Source organism: Delphinapterus leucas, chromosome 7 (genome assembly GCF_059928025.1).
Source record: "Delphinapterus leucas isolate spDelLeu-1000000601 "Yukka" chromosome 7, BTC_Dleu_Yukka2, whole genome shotgun sequence".
In the NCBI taxonomy this organism is placed as follows: Eukaryota; Metazoa; Chordata; class Mammalia; order Artiodactyla; family Monodontidae; genus Delphinapterus; species Delphinapterus leucas.
Window position 1 is genome coordinate 47,429,720 of NC_143135.1, and position 13,242 is coordinate 47,442,961.

General features: G+C 43.3%; 1 protein-coding gene across 2 annotated transcripts in view; it reads right to left on the bottom strand.

Annotated features, from left to right (window-relative positions):
• The window catches only part of PPFIBP2 (PPFIB scaffold protein 2), a 116,375-nt gene extending 103,354 nt beyond the window's left edge, over window positions 1-13,021 (bottom strand). For both annotated transcript variants that reach the window (XM_022563244.3, XM_022563243.2), the window contains exon 1: window positions 12,924-13,021. In XM_022563244.3, coding sequence (XP_022418952.2) covers window positions 12,924-12,987 — 64 coding nt within the window. In that variant the 5' untranslated portion in view covers window positions 12,988-13,021. The remainder of the gene's footprint in view (window positions 1-12,923) is intronic.
• Between the last annotated feature and the right edge of the window lie 221 nt (window positions 13,022-13,242).

Here is a 13,242-nt window from a genome sequence, read left to right on the forward strand (position 1 = left end):
TCCGTGGCCTGTTAGGAACCGGACTGCACAGCAGGAGGTGAGCGGCGGGTGAGCGAGCGAGCGAAGCTTCTTCTGCCGCTCCCCATCGCTCCCCGTCACTCCCCATCGCTCGCATTACCGCCTGAACCAACACCTCCCCCCACCCCTCCCCACTGCCACCATCCATGGAAAAATTGTCTTCCACGAAACCGGTCCCTGGTGCCAAAAAGGTTGGGGACCGCTGCTCTAAAACTCTGCACATCAAAAGTGCTGTGCATGTCAGCTGCACTAGCATTACCTGGGGAGCTTGGTGGAAATGCAGACTCTCGGACCCCACCTCTACATTTTATCAACATCCCCACATGCTCTTCAACTGTTCTGGGATGTTAAAATGATTCAACAAGCAGCTCTCATAATGATAAACACAGTATGTTGGAGATAAATGTAAAACGCTTGAATAAAATTATTATTAAAAATGTGCCAGTGAGATAAGAAATCCATAATTATTTTACATAACGCTTATAAATATACAAGTAACTTAATCAATAAATTAATGTTATGAGTACTTGTCTATTTGGGAATCTATTTGGACATATATGATATGTTTTACATAATTGAAGGAAAAAAATGAGAGAAATAGAAACTTTAATGAAAGAATAAGAAGGAGCGAGAAAAGAACAGGACAATTTGAAAAAGAACCACTTGGAAACCAAAACGAAGAATGCAATTATTCAAGTGAGAAGTTAAGTGCACAGGTTAAATAACAGGTAAGAAAATTACTGGAATGGAAAGTGGAAGGAAGTATATAGAGTGAAGCAGAAAGAACAAAGAGAAAATGGCTATGGATTTGTCACAAATAAAATCTTGAGTCTTCTCAGTTTAAAAGACACACACTGAGTCCCAAAAAATGATACAGCAAAACAAACCCATCCTAGAAACAACGCAGTGAAACTGAAGAACACCAAGGATAGAGTAAATTTAAAAGCAACCAGAGATAAAAGACAGACTGTCGACAGACTTCTTATCAGCAAAGTCCCGATGACCACAAAATAATACCTACAGGTAGCTACCAACCTATAACCTGTACAAGATAAACTACCACTCAAGATTAAGACTAAAATAAGGTCATTTTTCACATAAATGACTCGCGCAATTTATTACTGGCAGGCTATTCCTGAAGGGATTTTAAAGGATCTACTTCATGAAGCAGGAAAAACTGCACCAACCAAAAAGGAGTGGGATGAAAAACACATCCGGGGGGGCGGGGGGAGCACCCAAGAGTGGCTGCAGCCAGGGTCTGTTTCCCAGGGTCAGCTGCAGCCACCTCCTGCCTCTCTGCAAGACTCTTCCAAAACCAGCAGAAGAAAGGCCATGTGAGAGCACAGTGAGAAGATAGCCCACAAGCTGGGAAGAGAGGTCACACCAGAAATCAACCCTGTTGGCACCTTGATCTCAGACTTTCTGGCCTCCAGGACTATTTTCTATTTCTTCTTGAAGCTCTTCAGGGGTACACAGTATGACAAAATGCATGAGACAAGAATATTTATAGCAAGTTGCTACCCAGGCAGAGCCTTTGAATCCCAGAGGAGCTGCAGCTTCACCCTCAAGACACAGACCTGCAGCCTCCTGGGCACCATCAGACACCTCCACTGAAGACCCAGAATGGAGACCATTGGACCATATGTCCTGTACATTCTCTAACAACTACTTAGACCTAAGGTCTTTGTTTCAGCACCTTCCTTTGAGAGCTAAGACTAGTTTATGTAATATGGGATGATGAAAGAACTTAGATTTTGAGATCTGATGGATCTTGTATTTTTTCCTAATTATGCTTTCTAGTTAAGCTATCTATGCTTCAATTTCCTGTCTGTAAAAAGGGGGTGGCGGGGCTTCCCTGGTGGCACAGTGGTTAAGAATCCGCCTGCCAGTGCAGGGGACACGGGTTCAATCCCTGGTCCGGGAAGATCCCACACGCCGCGGAGCAGCTAAGCCTGTGCACCATAACTACTGAGCCTGTGCTCTAGAGCCTGCGAGCCACAACTACTGAAGCCCGCACGCCTAGAGCCTGTGCTCCGCAACAAGAGAAGCCCGAAGCCCGTGCACCACAGTGAAGAGTAGCCCCTGCTGGCCACAACTAGAGAAAGCCGGCACGCAGCATCAAAGACCCAATGCAGGCAAAAATAAACAAACAGATTAATTAATTAATTTTTTTTAAAAGGGGGGGTGGCAATACTGTTCATCTTTCACAAGTTTCAAAAGGATTAGGTAAAATAATGCATTATGATATCCAATAAAAATAAATGTTCAATGAATAATAAATAAATGAATAAATAAATAGCATAATATTTTGGGGTCTATAAATCAAGATGACACCAGAACACAAAACTAAAATAATGTGGAAGATGGGGCAGTGATGGGAATTAAAGCATTCTAAGAGTCAGGTATTACTGAAGAGGAAGACAGAATTATTATTCTATAAAGATACTTATCTTTTAGCCTATGTGTTAAGGATGCATGTTAAAAACGTGAGCATTAAAAAGTGCAAGGATGAGCATTAAAAATGTAGAAATAGGGCTTCCCTGGTGGTGCAGTGGTTGAGAGTTCTTCTGCCGATGCAGGGGACACGGGTTTGTGCCCCAGTCCGGGAAGATGCCACATGCCGCGGAGCGGCTGGGCCCGTGAGCCATGGCCACTGAGCCTGTGCGTCCAGAGCCTGTGCTCCGCAACGGGAGAGGCCACAACAGTGGGAGGCCTGCGTACCGCAAAAAAAAAAAAGTAGAAATAGATGTTTAACTTCCTAAAAGAGATTTAAAAACAACTTGATCAATATTACAGAAGCCAGCAAGGCAAAACCAAAAACAAGTAAAAAAAAGTTAAAAAGAAACAACAGCATAAAACAGAGAAATAAGTACACACATACCTATATACTAGTAACTATAATAATTATAAATGCACTAAACACCTATTTATTTACTTATTTATGTTTATTTTTATTTATTTATTTTTCTTATTAGTCATCCATTTTGCACTAAACACCTATTTAAACGCAAAAATATGAATAATGGAGAAAAAGTAATCCAGTTCTTTGATGTTATTAAGAGAGACATACAAAAAATTATGACACTGAATGTGTGAAATTTAACGTGTTCAAAAAATAAAACTCAGGACTTCATGCATCGGATTAGGTATTTTTGATCAAAATATTAAAACCAGTCTCACACACACACACACACAATCACTGGATAAAATGATAAAAAACAAAAAAAATCATCTGAATAGACCTATAAATAATTGAGCCATAATTTAATATTTTTCCACAGAGAAAATACCAGGCCAAATGCTTTTACAAGTTAGATCTAGCCAACGTTCAGGAAGTGAATAATTCTAATCTAACTGGTGTTCAGTAGAGAAAAGGATGGACTGCTCCCAGCTGTCTCGATAAGGAGAGCCTGCCAGTACAACTTGTAGACCAGAGTGTGAAAGGTGCCCCTGGAACTGAACAATTTAGAAGTTCTGAGTACTACAAAGGCAAATTACGAGTCTTCTCACTGATGAACTCACATATCAAATCCTAAACACAAATTTACAAAACTAAATCCCATAGTGTGTAAAAAAGACCCTCTCCTTTGGGAAATGACGGGTCAAGCAGACCTAAAAAGAAAATTAAAAAATAAAGTGGTGATTATCAAAACAGCAAAAGGCACATAAAGAACTATACCCCAAACAACTAGAGATGGCACACTGTATTCAAGCACATGTAAAGCATTTTTTCAAAACTGACTATAGACTAGGCCATACACAAAGTCTCGACAAAAATCAAGAATCGCTATCATGGGTACTATTCCAGTCTCCATGTTTCTGTGGGAGGGGAGAGTGGTTTCTACCTGCCTCCCTTTACTCAATTTTTCCTCAGTGGCGGAAGGCCTCTTCTGATGACAAAACTAAAAGATGGAATTCTCTCTGGAGCTGCCCGTCCCCTTAAGCAAGCATTAGCTTCTGAGGAAGCTTTTTCTGAGACAAGCTCTGCCCCAGAAGGTGGAAGTCTGTAGCCTGGGATTGAGTTCAGTTTGGGGTATGTGTGTAGGATGAGTGGATTCAAGGCCCTTCCTGACTGTGGCTTCAGGTCAAGCTAACTTCCCTAATCAGTAAAACTCATGATAAAGCTCATATTTTGATCTCTTTCTGTCTGACTCCTTTGTCTGTTCCTTGACTAGAACCAAACCAGGAGGGGAATAATGGGCTGTTATTCTTTTTAAATATTTTATTGAAGTATAGTTGATTTACAGTGTTGTAAGGAATGTTACTTATTAATCTTTGTGGTAGACAGAATAATGACCCTCCCAAAGATGCCCACATCCTAATCCCTGGAAACTATGAATGTGTTTGTTACCTAATATGGCAAAAGGGACTTTACAGATGTGATTAAGAATCATGAGATGGAGATATTATCCTGGAGTTTTAATCACATGAGCTCTTAAATCATAAAAGGGAGGCAGAAGAATGGGTCAGAGAGACGTGACATGAGGACTTGCCCTGACCTTGCTGGCTTTGAAGATGGAGGAAGGGGCCACGAGGCAAGGAAGGTAACTGCATTATAGCTGCAACAGGGCAGGTGGTAACAGACTAGTTGTGCTCAGAAAAATCCCAAAGGACACCCAAAATTAAAAAACACACATACATACACTTTTTTTTTTGGATACATACACTTTTTAAAGCAACTGAACTGAAGGAAATTTTCAGAGCTCAGTAGCTCAGGAGAAAGAGAGCATGTGAGCTGGTGTTTGCCCTGCAGGCCAATTCCCTGGTGGCTTAACACCTCAGCTTGAATGGGCCACTTGAGGACAGGAGACAAAGCTTAGGGCCTGAGCAAAGGGAGAGGTCAGATGGAAGACCTCTGCATAAAGCCAGGATGCAAAAGGGCAGTATCCTCAGTCTACCAACTAGAAAAAAATCACCCCACAGAAGGAAACTTGGCCTTGATTCTGGAATAAGAACACACATAAACAATTTGATGTCTTCAAACATTAAAAAGGGGTAAGGGGGGCTTCCCTGGTGGCACAGTGGTTGAGAGTCCACCTGCCGACACAGGGGACACGGGTTCGTGCCCGGTCCGGGAGGATCCCACATGCCGCGGAGCGGCTGGGCCCGTGAGCCATGGCCGCTGAGCCTGCGCGTCCGGAGCCTGTGCTCCGCAACGGGAGAGGCCACAACAGTGAGAGGCCCGCGTACAGCAAAAAAATAAATAAATAAATAAATAGTAATGATACAAATAAACTTATTTACAAAACAGAAACAGATTCACAGACATCCAAAACAAATTTATGGTTACCAAAGGGGAAAGCTGTGGGGAGGGATAAATTAGGAGTTTGGGATTAACAGATACACATCACTATATATAAAATAGATAAACAGCAAGGACCTACTGTATAGCACAGGGAACTATATTCAATATCTTGTAATAACGTATAATGGAAAAGAATATACATATATATATATCTGAATCACTTTGCTGTACACCAGAAACAACACAACATTGTAAATCAACTATACTTCAATTTTTAAAAATAAATAAATAAACGTTTTAAAAACACCTTCAAAATAGAAGGCAAAATACCCACAAGTATAGGGGATCAAATACAGCATCTAGCAGAGTGATTTTAATAAGTATTTCTCAGAAACTGGTAAGATCAAGCAGACCAAAAAAACAAAACAAACAGTATTGGTAGAGAAGATTCAAATAAGTTGGATGTAATGGACAATTATAGAACATGACATGTAATAACTGGAAAACGCACACACCTTGCAAGCACACATAGAACATTAATGAAAACTGGCAATGTTCTTGTCAAGGCTACAAAGCAAGTATCAATAAATTCCAGAGAGTAAGTATCAGAAAACACTTTAACCACAACAGAATTAAGTTAGCAATCAATTTTAAATACATATTGTTATATATTATTGGTTGATTTGTTAAGTTGAACAGATACATTCAAGTAAGTAGAGCAGAAAATGATAAACAATAAAGAACAGATATTCAAAGAAGTTAAATATGTATATATATTAAGCATAGATACATAATGCCTATATATCTATACATACTGTGATGGTTAATTGTATGTGTCAACTTGGCTAGGCCGTGGTACTCAGATATTAGGTCAACATTATTGTACATGTTTCTGTGAAGGTATTTTTTTGATGAGATTAACATTTAAATCAGTGGAGTTTGACCAAAGCAGACTGCCCTCCATAGTGTGGGTGGGCCTCACCCAATCAGTGGAAGATCTTAATAGAAAAAGACTGACCTCTCTAGAACAGTGGTCCCCAACCTTTGTGGCACCAGGGGTCGGTTTTGTGGAAGGCAATTTTTCTACAGACCAGCGGTGGCAGGAGTGGGGGCGGGTGTTCAGGTGGTAACGCGGGCCATGGGGAGCAGCAGATGAAGCTTTGCTCGTTCGCTGTTTACCTCCTGCTTTGCGGCCTGGTTCCTAACAGGGGTTTCCGGGGGTTGGGGATCCCTGCTCTAGAAGAAGTGGGGATCTTCCAACAGATGGCTTTCGGATTTGAACTGCAACACTGGCTCTTTGCTGGCACTCCAGGCTGCTGGCTTATCCTGTAGATTTTCGTACTTGCCAGCTTCCACATTCATGTGAGCCAATTCCTTAAAATAAATCTCTCTCTCTCTCTCTCTCTCTGTCTCTTGCTCTGTCTATGTGTCTCTCTCTATACACACACACACACACACACACACACACACACACACCCTATTGGTTCTGTTTCTCTGAAGAACCTGGGCTGATACATATATACATTTAACTATTTACAGAATAAATAATATACACACCTACTATGGTGGCTGATCAGCAAAAACAAGTCAATTCTTTGAAAAAAGTAGTAAAAAAAAAGTCTCTGGCAAGATTGATCAAAAAATAAAGAGAAGGCACAAATAAGCAATACTAGGATTAAAAAACAGATATAACAGGCAGCAGGTCTTAAAAAGATAAAATACAATAAGCAACCATATGCTAACAAAATGGAAAACATTGGTAAAGTACACAAATATCTAGAAAAATATAATGCGCCAAAACTCAATAGAGAAAAAATTAAAACCTGACTGTCCCTAACCATTACAAAAAGACAGTCTTCCAATGAGAAAATCCAAGGTCCAGATGGTTTTACAGGTCAGTTCCTATAATTACAACTATCAGCAAGGATTTAAGGAACAAATGATAATTCCAACTTTACTCACACTCTTTCAGAGATTAGAAAACGAGGCTACAGAGCCATAAAGGAGTGAGAGATGGGCTCTGCCAGCAAGGGAAGAAAACAGAATGATTGCTGTTGAATAGGGCTGGCAGCCCCACTGTGGGCCATTTCGACCTCTTCACACAAAGGGCAGTCTTTGACATCTCAGCCCGCTAGGCACCTCTAAAACTCCACCCTGACTCTCCTCAGGTCAATTTCATAGCGGAGGACTCTCAACCTGAGTCCTGACTGGGAAACAGGTGGCTTTGTTACCAATGACCACTCTGTGCTGATCGGCCTCTGAGAGGGTACAGCAAGACCAACTAAACGTTCAGAGCCTGGACTCAGTCATCAGCCTTTAACACCACAGCTGAAATCATTCATGGGCCAAAGTGAACAATCACAGTCTTGATCAGAACTTTCTCTGCCCTCACACAGTCTTTAAAAAAAAAAAAAAGCAGACACTAATCAGAGTTGGCAGAAAGGCCAGGGCAGAGCAACCTCTTTGTTTAACTGTTATAAAACACATTCCTCCTAACTATTCCTCATCAATACGTATAGCTCATAGATAACCGCAGGAGTAACCTCCTGCCCCAGCAAAGAGGAGTAAGTGGTCCCCTGGGTCCTGACCAGGGGTTCTCTGGTCCTATTACAGACGCAGCCACTGACCCCATTAGCCCACAGATGAAGCCCTATGCAAAATTAGCTTATGCGGCAGTTGCTCTGGGCTATCCAGAGGGGTGTAATTAAGCAGTATAGTGTCCAGTTTCGATCATCAACAGTGTAATTCAATTATGGTGTTATTTGTAGGCTGAATCACAGGGACTAATCAGGAGGAAGACCAGATCAAAGGTTAACATCATACTGGAACTTACAACAACGGTCTTTTGTATTAGAAATAAATCATTTTGACAAGAGTCCTGGGTTTTTTAACAGTCACCTCTTCTCAACTTTCTGCTATAAAATTCTTGGGTTCTAATTAAGTACAGTTACACCTGGGATACACTTATTCAGGTTTCGAGAATCCATCTTTAGCAAGGAGTTTCACTTCACATTTCTGCTTCATTTCCTACTTCTGCTTAGAAGGCATTTCCTTCTCTCATACCTCCAGAGCAGATGAATGCCTTGAGAAGATGTGTTAGCAATCAATTTTAGCAATCAACACTCACCATGTGTGGCCCTGCAGGGGTGTACTTGGCACTTGTGTATCAGGATGTCCTCCAAGTGTTCCCAGCCTGGTTGCTTCTACGAGCGATAATCTCTTGCACTATTTACACTGTTTACATTCACTGGAGGACGGGGGCACCTTTTTTGCATTAAAGGCTTAATTACATCAACAGCGGTATCACATGCCCTAAGGAAAGAGTTTTGGAAAGTGAAGAGTAGCCTATCATACTATAGAGTAATTAATAAAGGGAAAGTCCTTGTTATATAGTGTTATGATTATTAATAATCATTATTCAAGGAATTGTGTCTATTTTAGTAGGAATCCCTCTTGTTTCTGCATAAGTGCTTGCTATTTCGTGCATGCAGGAAGCCCATAAAAATTTCTTCCACTGAAATAAGTGTAATTGTGTTTTCATAAAGTGAGAGAATACAGTCCTCGCGCACTTGCTTGAGTACTTTAACAGATACAAAAGCAACTGAGTGTTGAAAGTGTTGGTGGTGCTACTTGACATCCTTCCACTTCAAATGAACGAGAGAATAGAAATTTAAAAAGGACGATTTTAATGTTAACACAAAAACGTCACTTCTGCAGGATTTGTGTATCATGATTTGCTGCCACAATCTTCAAACTTTCTTTCAGCTGCTCCACCCTTAAGCAAAGGAGCCCTCACTTGGCAGTCGAATGTGTAAGAGAAGAGAGCAAAGCCACTGTGGCCAAGAGAAGGGGAGGGGGCGGGGGTGGGTGTGGGGATGGGCAAGAACAGGACTGGACCCTCCACCCAGTTAACTCTCTTCTCCTGTAGATGGCCCCACAGAACCCCAGGGCTTGGCTACACTTCGCCATAAAACCAACCCGGGAATGAATGGAGCCCAGAAGAGGCTCAGATGGCCCTGGACTCAAATTTTAGTTCTGTCATTTACCAGCACTATAGCTTGGGCAGCAAAACTAATGTCAGTACTAATATCAACAAAACCAAGAGTAACCTAGACCAGTTGAGCACTTGCTAAGTGCCAGGCATTGTGCTAAGTGCCTTCTTTGCCTTAATTTAATCCTCCCAATAATAGGAGATGGGTGCTGTTATTGCCACGGTTTTATATATGAGGAAACTGAGGCTCAGAGAGGGATTAAGCGATTCGCGCAAAGATTCCACAGCTAGTAGTGAGTGGCTGAGCTGGGATTCAAATCCCCACAGCCCATCTAACTCTGCAGTCTACATTAATTAATTACAAATATCCCTAAGCTCTGTGGCCCAATTTGGCCCAGCCAACTTGAAAATGAGGATGGTTTTAATAATCTTGAGGAAAAGTATCCCACACAAAAGCATTCAGTAATTATCATTCTTTTTATTGCAAATGGCACAGAACATACGCCCTCCAGACACTCGCTAATAACCTCAGTGTTGCATTCTCTGTCATATAGCTCCCGTCAAACGTCTGTGTGAGCCAATTACTACGTAAGAGATGGCTCACGGGAGGTGCCAACCACCGACTCTTTGAGAAAATTAGTGATTATTCCAAAAGAATCAGCCAAACAAAGGTACAAGTAGAGAAAATAATCAGCGAAGTTCAGCATGCAGCCAGATAAAACATAGGCACGGAAACCAGTAACTGCCTCCTAATCAATGAACAGGGGAGCTGATTCACAAAAGTAAATAAAATACACGTGACAAATATCTCTTAAACCCCTGTTCTGCGTTGCACTGGAGATGCAGCAACACAGCCCCTGTCATCATAGAGCTTACATTCTGATGCATGAGGCACATGATAAAAAAAGAGACAAATATGAACGTAATGGGTCAGATGGTGATATGTGCTATAAAGAAATAAAAAAAGGATAAAAGGACGGGGCTGATGTGGGGATGCTATATTAGAGAGTGTCAGGGAAGGCCTCGGACACGGTGATATTTCAGTACAGATCTGACCTGAGTGTACTTGGAGGAGAACATTCCAGCAGAGGGGACAGCAAGCACAAAGGCCCTGAGACAGCCAGTGCTAAAGTGAGACGAGCCAGATGGAAAGTGTAGGGGGTGCAGCCACAAAGGCAGCCAAAGGCCAAATCGTATAGAGTGTTGACTTCAGATTTTTTTTTTCCAGATGTTGGGGATAGGAGTTTATTAATTAATTAATTTATTTTTGCTGTGTTGGGTCTTCGTTTCTGTACAAGGGCTTTCTCTAGTTGCGGCGAGCGGGAGCCACTCTTCATCGCGGTGCGCGGGCCTCTCACTATCATGGCCTGTCTTGTTGCGGAGCACAGGCTCAGTAGTTGTGGCTCACGGGCCTAGTTGCTCCGTGGCATGTGGGATCCTCCCAGACCAGGGCTCGAACCCTTGTCCCCTGCATTAGCAGGCAGATTCTCAACCACTGCGCCACCAGGGAAGCCCGGGACTTCAGATTTTTATCCTGAGATGGGAAGCCACTGAAGAGCTGTGGGGAGAGTGATGTGATTTGACTATTCTGCTGCTCTGTGGAAGACAGGCTACAAGGGGGCAAGAGCAGAGCAGAGACTGCTCAGAGGCCATGCATTAATCTTGAAGACCCCAGGCAAGTCTAGGAGGCATGCACAAGCCTTAGCTAGACAATGAAAACTACAAAACACAGACGGGTGAAATAAGGACCTGAATAAATGAGAACTCCACTGTGTCCCTAGAAAAGACTTAGCATGGTAAAGACTTTTTGTCCCTCATTAATTTATCAAGAGCTAATATTTTATAGTCTTACTATATGCCAAGCTTTGTTTTAAGCACCTTACATGTATAAGCACAGCAACCTTCTTAGGTGGGTTCTATTATTATTCCCATTTTAATATGAGGAAACGGAGGCATGGTTCATGCAGGTAACTTGATGCAGAGCTAGGATCTGAACCAAGCAGTCTGGCTACAGATGCTCCCCCGACTAACCCATGAAGAATGCCTTGGAACATCTTAGACCACCTCTCTGCAAAACTCTCATGTCTGTTCCAGAGAAGTCTGGGGAACCCTTCCAGAAGAAGCCTGCCAGGGTGGAGGCCTAAGGAAATGGGAGAAGGAGGGAGCATGTAGTACTGGAAGGGAAGAAGGATGGGTGCTCCGGGTTCCACACGACCCACACCAGGGCCCGCCCTCCACACCCACTGCAGAGCCCCAACCAAGGCAAGGCCCCGAGGGTCCAGACATGTAGTCCTCTCCCACAGACAGAGGGGATTTTGCCAGAGACTTTGTCATTTCAGGAATGCCTGTGTGGGGAAATTAGGAGGCAGGAGGAGGAACTGACCTCACACAAGGCTACCTTCTTTAGGCGGTGTCCCATTTATCCGTCCTAGCCATCCAAGAGCTCTGCTCATTCCAGGGGCTCTCAGAGTCTCTTCCTTGCCCCTTGGCTGGGGGCTCAGCAGTGCTGACAGCCTGAGATGGTCTGAGAGTCTGACCCTGTGGCTCTGATCTCAAAGCACAGGGGGCCCCGGAAGCTTCCAGATGCGACTCTCTGAAAGGACTGCTAGGAAACCCATGCTCCTGGCCATTTCCTCTCAGTAGGGCTTCAGGAACCCTGATCTAGAGCAGGACATCCCAACCTCTGGAGCCTCTGAAAAGTGGGATGTTAGTCACGGCCTCCCAAGGACCCTTCTGTCCACTGAGAAATTAAGAGCCTGACAGATGACAGCTAGAACACGTCCTCTATCCCAGGTGCAAACACCCAGAGCCCTCAGTGTGTCAGGTGTATCTGCAGACGGAAGGAAAGGCAAGGGGGCAATGCCCAGTGCTCTGTGCATGCCCTGGGCTCTAGCCACCCTCAGCCCAAACCTTCTTCCTGCAGCCCTAGCTCCATACAATGAGGAGCAAAGTCCCAAAGAAACACACCCAGTCAACAAATAAGGCCACTGACCTGTATCAGGTAAGGATAGAAAGAAGGCCTGGGGCCTGCAGGGAAATATTTCCAACAATGACAGGCTTATTCTAACCAGTATGGGCTTCAGTTGCCCCCATCAAGGAGTTAATCAGCCCAAACAGCCCACTGGCAGTCCTTTCCAATTAACCAGTTTTGCTGGATCTCTTCTAGACAATAATCCTAACTGGCTAAGGCAAACATGAAGGCAAACAGTTACGATGGATAAAAAACATATAGAACATTCTTCAGGTGATTAGGTGAATCAATACAAAACTGCTTCCTGACTCTCAAACAAACTGGAGACCAGCCGGGAAAGGGAGCTGACACCAGTGTTCGGGGCAAAGTCTGCGAGATTGCACTGCGAGCCGTGATGTGCTCTGAAAACTTGACAATAAAATCAATCTCACGGCACCTGTTGCAGCCAGGATCCAAACTGCGATACAGTTATACAGATGCTAAAAGATGGTGCATCTGTACTCTCCACAGAGCCCTAGACTCACACCAGATATCAAAGAGTCCAAGTCTGCACTGTTGAAAAAGAGATGGCACACACAGTAAAATAAAAGAAATCCAACAGGGGCCTTCTCTCTGCACCCAAAAGAAAAGTCCAATGAGAGGAAACGGTTTCTCAGTGCGGAGGATGAGCTGTGGGTTGCCAGGACCCCTGACCATACCTGCAATGATCCCGTCCATCTGCTCCAGGGCAGCTTCCAGCACGTGACTTGCATCAGAAGCCATGAGTCCTTTTCCCTGCTTAGTCTCCTCCTTCTCACTGAAAATTCAAATACAGAACAAAGGAAAAATTACAGAGTTCCACATTACGTACCCAAGGCCGCCAAGCCCTCTCAATTCCACCATCACAACCGCTCTCTCATAGGAATCTCGGTAGCCCACGTGTGGTTTCTGCCATCTCCATGGCTTCGCCCTCCAGGCACAAGTGTTCTTAATCCATGAATCTTCAGCATGTGTTTGTGTCATGAAAAGCCACTAGGG